At 35.5% G+C, this 15,298-nt stretch overlaps 1 protein-coding gene across 1 annotated transcript in view; it reads left to right on the top strand.

Annotated features, from left to right (window-relative positions):
* CCDC7 (coiled-coil domain containing 7) overlaps positions 1–15,298 on the top strand; it is a 291,607-nt gene that overhangs the window by 228,959 nt on the left and 47,350 nt on the right. Inside the window, exons 30-33 of the mRNA XM_060161178.1 lie at positions 2,198–2,269; positions 5,315–5,398; positions 7,556–7,639; positions 9,491–9,574. Of these exons, the coding sequence (XP_060017161.1) occupies positions 2,198–2,269; positions 5,315–5,398; positions 7,556–7,639; positions 9,491–9,574 (324 nt within the window). The remainder of the gene's footprint in view (positions 1–2,197; positions 2,270–5,314; positions 5,399–7,555; positions 7,640–9,490; positions 9,575–15,298) is intronic.

The following is a 15,298-nucleotide window of genomic DNA, read 5'->3' as shown; positions in this document are numbered from 1 at the left end:
ATATTTATAGCTTATAGGTTATTATATTTATAATACGTATAGTAGCAGTGCAAAAATGTGGAGGAGGGAATAATGGTATATGAGGGTAGCATTTCTATACCTCACTGGAATTACTGGAATTTACTTAGTATAATTCTGATGTAGATTCTTTTTTCATTGTGAAAAAATTGACCTATAACATTGTGTATTTAACATTTACAAGGTGTTGATTTGATACATTTGTATATTGCAACATGATGACCACCCTAGTGTTAGCTAATGCCTCCATCATGTCAGATAATTATCATTTCTTTTTTGTGGTAAGAACATTGCCTAGTCTCTTTTAAAATTGACTGTGGTGATGGTCATACAACTCTGTGAATATATCTTTAAAAACATTGAAATGAACACTTTAAATGGGCAAATTGTATAATATGTTATATATGTTTTAAAACTAGCTCAATGAATGCCAAGAATAGGATAAAAAAGGATTTCAAAAGTGGGAGGGTATGATAAGGGAGAAAACTGACTTTTACTAGATAATACATTTCTCCAGCACATACTTTTTAATTGCTAGTACTTAACCTAACCTTCCCTCAGATGCTGTTTTCATTGCCTCTTGCTTATTTAAGTATTCTTTGCTTCCTTAATTCAAATGAGCAAGTCCTTCTTACATATACCAGTTGCAGAAAGAACTAGAGAAGCTAAAATATAACTGCTAATATTCCCCAGTTTTGTTTTGCTATAGATCTTATTACTTTCACAAAATGTTGCTACTTAAGTATTGAAAACTTGTTCTGCCTAATCTGACACACCTGTTTCATTTTGGTAATGGTGCTGCAGCAGGTAACCACCTCTACACAGATTGCACAACCTTTAATACTTACTGACTCATCCATTTCTCTGAAAAAAGACTTCCATCTGGGTATCTTAGTCATGACAGGTTTCTAACTTCAGGTACATGATCTGCTAGAAACAAATTCACCACAAAATTTTAGACCCAATAGTTGATCATTTCTAATTATTCCTTTTCAGTATAAACTCTCCTCTAATAATGTTCATGTATTTTTCTTGTAATTGGACCTAATTGCAGTTACTAAATCATGCAAAAATTTTAAATGACATAGGAACTCAAATGGTAAGAGACCCAATCTCAATCCAGGTACTTCTACAAATTTAACCATTTCTTCCTCCCAAGCAACAAGGTCTACATGCTGAAAGGACTTGGGAGAGCACGTTTTTTCAGTCTATAAAACATTCTGTTATTCTTTTCCATCACTGATGCCTACTTTGTTTATGCTTAAGTAACATAAAAAGGGCATTAAAATATTCCTGGATGAGTCCAAGTATTTCTGCTCTGTGGTAAATTTCCATGGCAACCCTAGTTTGCAACATAATCTGAGGAAAAAACTGTTATATTCCACATTACTGGGTATATATCCCTACAGTATGATTATGAGTTTAATGTACACTTAAGAGTTATATTATTATCATAACTCTCCCAGATATTTTAATTTAGCATAAGAGATAGCATTGTATGGAAAAAGCACTGGTTAAATTAAAGAATTATAAGTTGGAAGGTTGTACATCAAGTTTGTCATTATCTGGATACACAATCTTGGTCAAGTCATTAACATCTCTAAGCCTCAGTATATGGAGGCTTAATGATTGCTAACGGCCATTCCAATTCTAAGGTTTAATGATTCTTCAACCCATATAATCCATTATAATGCATATTTATTAATAACAAGGCTAATTATGATAGTACCGCACATGGGGCTTTCTTGGTGGCGCAGTGGTTGAGAATCCACCTGCCAGTGCAGGGGACACGGGTTTGAGCCCTGGTTCAGGAAGATCCCACGTGCCACAGAGCAACTAAGCCCATGAGCCACAACTGCTGAGCCCATGTGCCACAACTACTGAAGCCTGCACAACTAGAGCCCATGCTCCGCAACAAGAGAAGCCACCACAATGAGAAGGCTGTGCACTGCAATGAAGAGTAGCCCCCACTTGCCACAACTGTAGAAAGTCCACGTGCAGCAACGAAGACCCAACACAGCCGTTGTGTGTGTGTATATATATATATAGATAGATATATATATATGTATATATATATAAAATATAGTACTGCACATGAACACACAGACACACACTCATGTGTTAGGGTTACTTTACAAAGTGTTTTGATATCTGTTTATTTCTATAGAAATTGATCTAGAACCCTTGAAAGATACTGTTGGAAGACGTATATTAATGGCAGAAATGAAGATACAACCGAAGAGTGTCCCTGGTAAGTCTAATCCTTCCAAGTCTAATCTTTATGGTTTATTTACCTTCTTTGGAGTTTATGTATGAATTTTTTAATGATAAGAGTACTTGTATATTATTATTATATAGGTAAAGTCTTCGTGATTACCCTCATAATTAATTGTACTGTGGTATTTACTAGAACTTTAAAAGTTAGCTAGACATTTTGATTTTTAGAAATGAGCCATTTAAAAATTAAACCATAAAATTAAATGCTATAGTGGCCTTAGAATATACTTGATGCAAGTATGTTCAGTTCTGTTCTAATCTTTTTCTATTACTGGCTTAGATAGAAGGAAAAGGAGAAAGGTTTCCGGATCAATGTGATAACAACAAGGGGAATTTAACAGATAGTTAATTCATTGGTTACCATTTCTCTCTATTCGATGGAAATATCAGGTATATTATCCTAACTCATCTGTGGTAGAGTCATTAGTTGTGTTACGTACTTCAGAGATTGTACTACAGCCTTTACTCTTGTAACAGTGATAGGCACACTGCCCTTGACTTCTGCTGTGACACCAAAAGAGGCAGACAATTTAACAGAGATGTAACGGAAAGAGACAAAGACAACACTCCTAAAACCACTATTATCCAAGGCTTTTTCCCTTGGGGAGCAACAGTTATGCTTTCAAACTGCTAAGGGAAATGACTTCAGTAAAATATTTTAGCCAAATAACTAAATATATAAACAAGAAAACAATAATAATATGCCCTGTAAGAGGAAGAAGTCAGTATGCAGAGATGCTATATTATATATCTAAAATATTCAGTTTTTAGCATAAAATTATGGGTCATGTAAAGAAACAGTAAAATGTGACATATAACAAGGAAAAAGACATGCAACAAAAAACTGCCTGTGAGAATCCTAGATATTGGACAAAACTAAAACTAAACTAGACTAAAAAGCAGTTATTATAAATATGTTCAAAGAACTAAATGTAAACATTATTTAGAAGGAAAGGAAGGTCTGATAGTGTTTCATCAAATAGGGAATATATACAAAGAGAAATACATTATTTTGAAAAGGAACACATGTAAATCCAGGATTGAAAGTACAATAACTGAATTTTTTTAAATCCAGTAGGGGGTGTTCAGTATTTTAACACTGTCAGAAGAAAGAATCAGCAAATTTAAAGTATGGAAATATAGCATGGACAGCAGAGGCATTAAAGAGCAGAAAATATCATTTTAAATAATGACAAAAGAAAACCAGATATTATAAATAAAATGGTTAAAATAATAAACACTATATATACATGCTTTGTCTTCTCTCAGTTTCTCTGTGTAGCACAAAGTTATGTAAATAAATAATTTAAAAAACAATTGTAATAAATGAATTTATGTTTATATGTTTCATATATAAAAATGGGAAAAAATTATAAGAATTAAGTTATAAAGAGAATATGAAAATAACATTTCTAAATCTTCCTGGAATTTAATCTGTTTAGTATAAGTAGAAGTAGATTCTAAAATTGACTATGGTGATTGTTACACAGTTCTATGAATATACTGATAAGCATAGAATGGATGTTTAAAATGGGTCAATTGTATAGCATGTTACATGTTTTTTTAAAAATAGTTCAGCGAACTCCAAGCAGGGTAGGATTTTTTAAAAGACTTAAAAGCAATAAGAAATGTTGTGAAGGAGGAAAATTGTGGCTCTTAATAGATTAGGTTTCTCCACCCCATATCATTTATTATGCTCCTAGTTTTTAATTCAGTCTGCCCTCAAGGGCTGTTCTCACTGCCTCCCTGCTCACCTAAGGATCCTTTGCTTTCTCAGATCAAATGAATCAGTTCTTCTAATTATATCTGTTGGAGAAAGACCAGAGGGCTAAAGTTTGTCTGCTGATGTTCTCCAGTTATGTGTTGCTATAGCAGACATTACTTTCACAAATGCTGTAACTTAATTACTAAAAACTTGTTCTGCCCAATCCAACGTGTCTTTGATTTTAGTAGTGACGCCCCATATGGTCTTTACCTCTGTTTAGATTGCAGTGGTGATAAATTTGTGTTGCCTCAGTGATAGAGCATGTTTGAAGTATTCATGGGCTCAGCCATTTCTCCAAAGGAAGACTTCCAATCTATAAATTCTGGATATGACAGGTTCCAACTTCACTTACATGGTGTGTTAGAACCAATTTTTGCCCACACAAAACTTTACGCAACAGGTGACCCAGAGTCACCAATTCTCATTATTCCTTTTGCAATATAAAATTCTTTTAAATAAATTTTTTTCTGATATTGGACCTAGATCATCATTTCTGAATCCAACAAAAAGTAAAAACCATGTAAAGACTCAGATGGAAAGGGGTACAATATCAGTGCTCACATTCCTGCAAATTACCCATTTCCTCCTGCACAGGGGAGAAAAGGTCTACATGCTAAGAGAACCTGAGAGGGTGCTTTATCTCTGTCCACAAATTACTTGTTTTTCTGTTCCATCAATGATGCCTACTTGACAAACAGTTGCATAACCTTAAAAAAAGGGAATTAAAGTGTTCCTGGACAAGTCAAAGAATTTCTGCCTCACAGTAAAATTCTGTGACTGTGATGCCCATTGTTTGCAATTTAACCTGGGAAAAAAATGTCATGTCTGGCCTCACCAGGTATATCTTTACGATATGAATATGCTTTTAATGTAGAGAAGAAAGTTATATTTATTAAAATAAACTCTCTAGGATGACTTAAATTTGCAAAAGACTTTGTATTTTATGGATAAAACCCTGGTTAAAGAATTATGAGGTATCAGTTTATGGATCAGTTTTGTTGTTACCTAGATTTGTGGCCTTGGTCAAATCACTAACCATTTCTAGGCCTCAATATAATGAGGCTTGTATGATTGCTAATGGCCCTTCCAACTCTAAGGTCCTGTGAGCCTACAGTCCAGGCATTTCATTATAATTGTTGTCCTATAATTTTAAAATGCTAATTAAAGGAGTACTATACACACATAAACTCACACACAAAAACACATGTTAATATATACCTTACAAAAGTGTTTTGAAACTGTTTATTTCTATAGACACTGATACAGAGCGCTTCCCAGATGCTATTGGAAGAGGTATAATAAAGGGTGGAATCAAGACACAATCCAAGAGTCATCCTGGTAAGAACAAGAATATTTCAAGTCTATTTCTGCTTTATTTATCTTCTCGAGTTTATTTAAGTTTGGGTCTAAATGACTATAGTACCTATATGCTATTACTATAGGATGAAACGTTTTCACTAATTCTCTCCTATTATTATTGGAACTCTAGCAGTTACTAACAATGGAAAATTAGCTACATAGTGTAAGTTTTAGAACCCATTCATTTAAAACTTATCCATAAAAATTCAATGCTGTAGTAAGCTTAGGATATGCTTGATGGAAGCATTTCAAATGCTGCTCTACTCACTTTCCTTTTCAGACTAGAAAGATGGTTGCTTTGTATTTGCAAAAGCAGAAAGGCTGGTTTAGGAATGGGATTAAAAGAGAGATTTCATTGCTTACTAATTCCCTCTATATAATTGAAATACCAGGCACATTTTCAGTATCTCAGGTGAAGTAGAGATGTTTAATTTTGTTATGTAGTCCGTAGTTTACACTACTGCCACTTGTCTTGGTGTTATAGTGTTTGACACACTGCTTCTTGATCTTTGGTGTGATATTAAAGGAGGCAGAGAGCTTAACAGAAAAAGGAAAGAGACCGTCAACAGGAAAAACAAGTGTCATCCAAAGGTGACTGTTTGCATGCCCAAGTCTGAGCCCCCAGAGGAGCAACATTAGAAGATTCACACTGCAGAGAAGGAGACTTCTCTACAATAGAATATATTCCAGCCAAGTCACTAAATAAATAATCAGGCAAACAGCAACAGCAAGCCTCCAAAGGGGAGAGGAACTCAGTATCCAGATTTCTTACAAGATATTGTCTAGAACGCCCAGTATAAACCCCCCAAAAATATGAGACATGCAAAGAAACAGTAAAGTGTGGATCATATACTAGGAACTTCAGGAAGAGTAGGCTTAAAAAATAATTTAAGCAGTGGGAGGGTATTGTGAGGAGGGAAATTGTGATTCTTAACTAGATTTCAGATTTCTCTAGCACATACTCCCTTTTCCCTCGTCCTTAATTCTATCTGCTATCTGCTATCAAATGCTCTTCTTAATGCTTCCTTGCTTATATAAGCATCTTTACATGCTTCTTTCAACTGGGCCTGTCATTCTTAACCTATACCAGTTGGAGAAAAACCAGAGAGCCTCAATTATATCTACTCAATTGGCTCTTTAACACTTACTTCTGGTCTCAGCCATTACAACAAAGTAAGATCCACCTTATGGTGTCAGGTTCAGGATAGGTTTCCAACCTCTGGTGCATGCTCTTCTGTAACTAGCTTTCATTCATAAAACACTGGACACATAATTTGACCCAAGTCAGCAATCCTACTTAACCCCTCTTTCAATATGAATTTTTCTTTAAACTTTCATGTATTAAAACAAAATACATGAATGTTATTTCTCTCCTTTGACCTAGTTAGTACTTTCTAAATCCCGCCAAATGTCCAAATCACATAAAAACTCAGATGGGATGGGATGCAGTCCCAATGCTGGTACTGCCTCAGATTTACCCATTTCCCCCTCCCCAGTTACAAGGTGTACATAGTAAGAGGACCTGATAGGCAGTTTTTCTTAGACTACAGAATATCTTGTTACTCTTCTACATCTTTGATGTCTGCTTGATTTACATAGCCTTAAAAATGGCATTAAACATTCTTGAGAGAGTCAAAGAATTTCTACCTGGTAATAACTTTCCGTAATGTGGGACCATGGTTTGTCTCTTGACCAGTGGGGAAAAAATGCCACGTTCCACTCATAGGTATATCCTTAACAGTATGAGTGTCCTCTTAGTGTAAACTTGGCAGTTATATCATTTACACGAACTCCCCAAGATGATTGAAGTTTGTATGGGACAGTGCATTGTGTATGAAAAGCACTGGTTAAGGAATTATGGGGCATCAGCTTGTACTCAGTTTTGCATTATCTTGGTGTGTGTTCTCAATCAAATCACAAAACATCTCTAAGCTTCAATAGCATGAGGCTTATATGATTGCTAAGAGCCCTTCAAATTCTAATGTTTTATGATTGTGCAATGCAGACATTATATTATTTCTTTTCTGTAATACAAGTACTAATTAAGTTAGTACTACACACAGACACAAAGACACACATACATGTGTGTTAATGGTTACCTTACAATGTGTTTTGAAATTTGTTTTCTATCCATAGAGACTGATATACAACGCATGAGAGATACTGTTGGAAGAGAAAAAGCAGTTGGTGAAATCAAGACACATCATCAGAGTCACCCTGGTAAGAACAAGAATTTTCCAAGTCTAATAATTTATGGTTTATGTCTTCTCTGGGATTTAATTAACTATGAATCATTAATGATAACAGTAACTGTATGTTAGTATTAATGGGCGATAATCTTCATGAATTTCCTCTTATAATTAGTTAAACTCTAGTATTTACTGTCAATGGAAATTTAGCTGGATATTTTTCAGTTGTAATCTCATCCATTTGGAAAGTAATCCATATGATCCAATGCTCTAATGACCTTAGAATATGCTTGGTTTAAGTATTTATAACTGTGATTCTACTCACTTTCTTGCTGGCTTAGCAAGGAATATTGCTTTGAAATTGAAAAAGCAAAAAAGCTAGTTGATGAGTGGCATAAGAAAAGGAACATAACAGTTATTTCACTGATTACCAATTTCCTCTACATAATTAAGTTGGTATGTAAATTTATATCTCTACTAGAGTGGAGTTCTCTAGCTGAGTTTCATTATTCACAGATTACTGCTTTAGTCCTGGAGTAACAGGGTTCGATACATTTCTCTTTGTTGCAAGAAATACTGTCATTTTGAACTTTTTACAGAATTGATGCTGAAAGCTAGCATTGGAAAGTAACTGAATCCTCAGATATAAGCACCAAAATACATGTTTTCACTGAAATTTAAGGCAAGATTTCTGAAACTTTGCTTTTGAATGCTTTATTTTATTATATTCTTGCTTTTATTCCTGTAAAAAAATAGTGTTGTAAATGAATCAAATAAATATTACTTGCTCCAACAGCTTTTAACTGGGGAAAAGCTGGGTGGTGTAAAAATGAAATTGTTGGAACCAAGCAGTTAAATTTGGTGTATTACGATAAGCCATTTTTCCATGTCTTTAATTTTCAGAGTATTTTTGGTTAGGTTCTTTCAATTAATTTTTGCTTCAGTGTTGCTTATTAATAGGAATCCTTGTCAGTTTTGAATAACAGCCTTAGACACAGCAACAAAGTGCTTTCATTTACATCCGTTCAATTCTGGGACGAAGTGAGAGAGTGGCATGGACTTTTATATACTACCAAATGTAAAATAGATTGCTAGTGGGAAGCAGCTGCATAGCACAGGGAGATCAGCTTGGTGCTTTGTGACCACCTAGAGGGGTGGGATAGGGAGGGTGGGAGGGAGACCAAGAGGGAGGAAATATGGGGATATATGTATATGTATAGCTGATTCACTTTGTTATGAAGCAGAAACTAACACACCATTGTAAAGCAATTATACTCCAGTAAAGATGTTTAAAAATAAAATACAAAAAAGAATCATGCCTTTTAACAACAAAATTAATTATTTTATATTTATTAATGGTAAATTTATAATTAAACACTAAATAAAATCTGAAAGACAGAAACTGCTACGAGGAAAGGAGTTGAAATGAATGTAGTAATCAAATACAAAAATGAAAAAGTGTTTTGTCCCACCTCACCAGGTACATCCCTCCCATATGAATGTGTTTTTAATATACACAAGAGAGTTATATTTATTAAGAAAAACTCTCTAGGATGACTTAAATTTGTGAAAGACTTTGTATTTTATGGGAAAAGTCCTAGTTAAGGAACTATGAGGCCTCAGTTTATGAGTCAGTTTTGTCATTGCCTGGATATATGGTCTTGGTCAAATCACTAAGCATTTCTAAGCCTCAATATAATGAAGTTTAAACAACTGCTAATGGCTCTTCCAATTCTAAGGTATTATGTCTGCAGTCCAGACATTTCATTATAATTCTTCTTCTATAATGAAAAGATCTAATTAAAGGATACACACATTCTACAAACATACACATGTTAATACTTAGCTTACAGAAGTATTTTGAAACTGTTTATTTCTATAGAGAGTGACACAGAACGCTTCCCAAATATTGTTGGAAGAAGTATTATGAAGAGTGAATTCAAGACACAACCCAAGAGTCGTCTTGGTAAGAAGAAGAATATTTCACGTCTATTTCTTGTTTTTTATCTTCTCTGAAGTTTATTTAACTTTGGATCTTTAGTGACTACAGTACCTATATGCTATTATTACAGGATAAAACGTCTTCACAGATTCCCTCCTATAATTACTGGAATTCTAGCAGTTGCTATCAATGGAGAATTAGCTGCATATTTTTAATTTTAGAATCCATTCAATTAAAAAAATGATCCATAAAAATGGAATGATACAGTGAGCTTGGAACATGCTTGATGGAAACATTTCAAATGCTGTTCTACTCACTTTCTTTTTCAGGCTAGAAGTATAGTTGCTTTGTATTTGCAAATGCAGAAAGGCTATTTTATGAATGGGATTAAAAGAGGCATTTAGCATGTAGTTATTCATTGGTTACTAATTCCCTCTATATGTTTAAAATATCAGACACATTTTCAATATCTCATGTGAAGTAGACACCGTTAGTTCTATTATATAGTTTATAGTTCACACTGTTGCCCCTTGTGTTGGCATAACAGTGTTTGGCACACTTCTTCTCGATTGGTGTGATACCAAAGGAGGCAGAGAGCTTAACAGAAAAATAAGGGAAAGAGACAGTCAACAGAATCTTTTTTAAAACAACTGTCATTGAAAATGGTAGAGTAATAACCCTGAGCTCACCTTAGCTCATGGACATAGCAAAATTACAACTATTTACCGAACAACCATTGATGTAAAAGACTGGAACCTACCAAGAAAGGTCTTCTAGAACTAAGGATATAAAAAAGGGACCACAGCAAGGCAGGTAGTAGGGGCAGAGTCACAGTATAGTCAGTTCCCTGGCTTGGGCAACTCATGAATGGGAGAATAATTACAGTTGCAGAGATTCTCCCCAACGAATAAGGGGTCTGAGCCCCACATCAGTCTGCCCAGCCTGGAGGTTCTGCAACAAGAAGATGAGTCCCCAGAACATTTGACTTTGAAGGCCAGTGGGGCTTGCTTTTAGGAGTTCCAGAGGGCTCTGCGAAATAGAGGCTTCACTCTCCAAGGGCACACACAACATCTCACATGCTTCAGGTCCCAACATAGAGGCAGTAATTTAAAGGATTTGGGGTCAAACCTACCTGCTAATCTTGAAGAGTCTCCCTAGGGACATAGACACTGACAGTAGCCATTCTTGAGGGTTCATTCTACCACTGGTGCTGCAGCACCATTTTGGAATCCACCCCACCAACAACAACCAACCTGTAGGCACCAGTACTGGGAAGCCTCAGGCCAAGCAACTCACTGGGCAGTGACACAGCCCAACCCATCAGAAGAGAGACTGCTTTAAGACTTTCTGAGCCAAAAGCCACCCCTGGACACATACCTGCACACCAGAGGGTCTAGGACCTGGCACCACACACCAATGTGCAGGCAGTAGACCCAGGACCCCCAGGGCCCTGCAGCCAGAGATCCAGATCCACCCACCAGTGGGCAGGCACCAGCCCCAGAATCACTGACTCCACCCACCAATAAGCTTGCTCTAGCTTCGAACCAGACCCACCCACCAGCAGTCCATTGCCATCTCTGGAAGCCCTCAGCCCTGCAGCCAGACCCCAGAACCTGTCACTGCCTGCCTTTGGGCTGGCACTGTCCCGTGGATCTGGCTTCACCCATTGGTGGGCTGCCCCCAGCCTCAGGATCTTCTAGACCTGACTCCATGCACCAGTGATACAGAACTAACCCCAGGGCTCCCCAGGGTTCTACAGCCAGCCACCTTATGACCCAACCCTGCCAACCAGTGGAGGCCGGCAGCCTCCACACAGGAAGGTCCTGGCAAACAACCAGACTGGGGGCCAACCAAGCCAACCAGGCCACCCATAGCCATCAGCTTACCACAATAGAAGGACCCGCACAACACATATAGGGGCACTCCTAGAGGATATAGCTCTGATGACGAGAGCAGTGTACTGCTGGGATTCATAGGAAGTCTCTTGCAAAAGGCCTCTTCTCCAAGGTTGGGAAATGGAACCAACCTCCCAGATACATAGAAATATAAACATTAAGTTAGACAAAATGAATTGACAGAGGAAAATGGTCCAAATGAAGGAATAAGATACAACCCAGAAGAAGAGCTAAGTGAAGTAGAGATAGACAACTACCCAACAACGAATTCAGGGTGATGATCCCAAAAAACTTGGGAGAAGAATGGATGGACAGAGTGAGAAATTAGAAGTTTTTAACAAAGAGTTGGAAAATATAAAGAACCACTAAACAAGATGAAGAATACAATAACTGAAATGAAAAATACACTAGGGGGAATCAGCAGTAGACTAAATGGTACAGAGGAACAGATCAGTGGGCTGGAGGACAGAGTAGTGGAAATCACTGATGCTTAGCAGAAAAAAAGAATGGAAAGAAATGAAGGCTGTTAAAGAGACTTCTGGGACAACATCAAGCATATTAACATTCACATTAGAGGGGTCCCAGAAGAAGAAGAGAGAAAAAAGGTGACAGAGAACATATTTAAACATAATAGCTGAAAATGTCCCTAACTAGGGAGATGAAAAAATCCCAGTCCAGAAAGAACAGAGAGTCCCAATCCAGAGGAACACACCAACACACTTTGTAATTAAAAATGCAAAAATTAAAGCTAAAGAGAGAATATTAAAAGCAGCAAGGGAAAAGCAACAAGTTACTTACAAGGGAACATCCATAAGGCTATCAGCTGACTTTGTAGCAGAAACTTTGCAGGCAGAAGGCAGTGGCAAGATATATTTAAACTGATGAAAAGGAAAAACCTAGAACCAAGAATACTCTATCCAGCAAAGCTCTCATTCACATTTCATGGAGACATCAAAAGCTTTACAGGCAAGCAAAAGCTGAAAGAGTTCAACACCACCAAGCCAGCTTTACCAGAAATGTTAAAGGGACATCTCTAAGCAAAAAAGAAAAGGCCACAACTATAAACATGAAAATTATGAAAGGAAAAGCTCATCAGTAAAAGCAAATATATAGTAAAAGTAGAAAATCAACCATATGCAAAGTTCATAGGAAGGATTAAAAACAAAAATGGTAAAGTCATCTATAACCACAATAAGAAGTTAACAGATACACAAAATAATTAGATGTAAAATATGTCAAAAATAGTAATCATGAGGGGAGGAGAGTACAAATGAAGCATAGTTAAAATGTGTTTGAAATTAAGAGATCGAACTTTAGATAGATAGATAGATAGATAGCTGTATATAAACCTCATGGTAACCACAACCAAAAATTCTGTAATAGATACACAAAGAAGAGAAAGTAATCCAAACATAACACTAAAGATAGTCATCAAATCACAAAAGAACAAAAGAAGAAGGGAACCAAAAGACCTAGAAAAACAACCCAAAAACTATTAACAAAACTACTATTAACTATTCTTTTGGCAATAAGAACACACATATCAATAATTACATTTAAATGAGCTAAATGCTCCAATCAAAAGACATGGAGTTGCTGAATGGATACAAAAGCAAGACCTTTGTATATGCTACCTAAAAGAGACTCACTTCTGATCTAAAGACACAGACTGAAAGTGAAGAGATTGAAAAAGTCATTCCAGGCAAATGGAAATCAAAAGAAAGCCCAGGTAGCAATAATTATATCAGACAAAATAGACTTTAAGACAAAAGAAGGACGTTACATAATGATCAAAGGATCAATCCAAGAAAAAGATGTAACAATTGGAAATGTATATGCACCCAACATAGGAGATCCTTAATAAATAAAGCAAATATTAACAGACATAAAGGGAGAAACAGACAGTTACACAATAATAGTAAAGGACTTTAAAAGCCCACTCAAGTCAACAGACAGATCATCCAAAAAGAAAATCCATAAGGAGACACTGGCCTTAAATGACACATTAGACCATACGGACTTAATAGATAGATATAGAACATTCCATCCAACAGCAGCAGAACACACATTCAAGTCCACATGGGACATTTTCTAGGAATGTTAAGCCACAAAAGAAGCCTTGGTAAATTTAAGAAAACTGAAATCATATCAAGTATCTTTTCCCACCACAACACTATGAGGCTAGAAATCAACTAAAAGAAAATACTGCAAAAATCACAAACACACAGAAGCTAAGCAACATGCTACTAAACAACCAATGGAACATGAAGAAATCAAAGAGGAAATCAAAAAATACCTAGAGACAAATGAACAGAAAATGATCCAAAAATCTATGAGATGCAGCAAAAGCAGTTCTAAAATAAAAATTTATACTGATACTAACAAACCTCAGGAAACATGAAAAGTCTCAAATGAACAACTTAAGTTACACCTAAAGGAACTAGGAAAAAGATGAACAAACAAAACACAAAGTTAGCAGAAGGAAAGAAATCATAAAGACCAGAGAAGAAATAAATGAAATAGAGACTTAAAAATGGAAAATATCAATGAAACTATAACCTGTTTCTTTGAAAAGATAAACAAAATTGACAAACCTTTAGCCAGATTCATCAAGAGTAATATGCAGGACCCAAATCAATAAAATCAGAAATGAAAAAGATGTTACAACCGACACCACAGAAGTGCAACTGATCATGAGACATTAGTTGGAAAAACCGTATGACAACCAGGACTGAACCAGGAATAAAAAGAAAATATGAACAGACCAATTATCAGTAATGAAATTGAATCAGTAATTTAAAAAAATAACCAAAAAACTAAGTCCAAGAACAAGTGGCTTCATAGGGGAATTCTACCAAACATTTAGAGAAGAATTAATACCTATACTTCTCAAAGTATTGCACAAAGTTGCAGCGAAAGGAATGTTTCCAAAGTCATTCTATAAGGCCAGCATCACATGATATCAAAATGAGACAGAGATATCACAGAACAGAAAATTACATGGGTGAAAGTAGATGCAGAAGCTCTCAACAAAATATTAGCAAACTGACTCCAACAATACATTAAAATGATCATACACTATGATTAAGTGGAATTTATCCCAGAAATACAAGGATGTTTCAGTGTCTGCAAATCAGTGTGATACATCACATTAACAAAGAATAAAAACTATATGATTATCTCAATAGATACAGAAAAAGATGTTGACAAAATTCAACATCCATTTATGATAAAAACTCTCCAGAAAGTGGGTATACAAGGAACATGCCTCAACATAATAAAGGCCGTATATGATAACCCCATAGCTAACATTATACTCAACAGTGAAAAGATGAAAGCATTTCCTCTAAGATATGAAACAAGGATGCCACTATTGCCACTTTTATTCAACATATTATTAGAAGTCTTAGCCACCACAGTCAAACAAGAAAAGAAATAAAAGGAATCCAAATTAAAAAGGGAAAGTAAAATTGTCACTTTGTAGACAACATGATACTAAACAAAGAGAATCCTAAAAACAGCTACCAAAAAATACTAGAGCTCAAGGATAAATTCAGTAATTTTCAGGTACAAAATTAATATAGAGAAATACATTGCAATTCTATATACTAACAACAAACTCAGAAAGAAATTAAGGAAACAGTCTCATTTACAGTTGCATCAAAAAGAATAAAATACTTAGGAATAAACTTATGTAAGGAGTTAAAAGACTTGAAATCAGAAAATTATAAGACACTGATGAAAGAAATTGAAGATGACACAAACAGATGGAAAGATATACCATGTTCATGGATTGGAAGAATTATTATATATTATATATATTATATATATTATATAATTTATAATTATAATT

This window comes from Lagenorhynchus albirostris, chromosome 1 (assembly GCF_949774975.1).
Source record: "Lagenorhynchus albirostris chromosome 1, mLagAlb1.1, whole genome shotgun sequence".
Lineage (NCBI taxonomy): Eukaryota > Metazoa > Chordata > Mammalia > Artiodactyla > Delphinidae > Lagenorhynchus > Lagenorhynchus albirostris.
The sequence above is the reverse complement of the archived record's forward strand: the minus strand, read 5'-3'. Positions and strand labels throughout refer to the sequence as shown.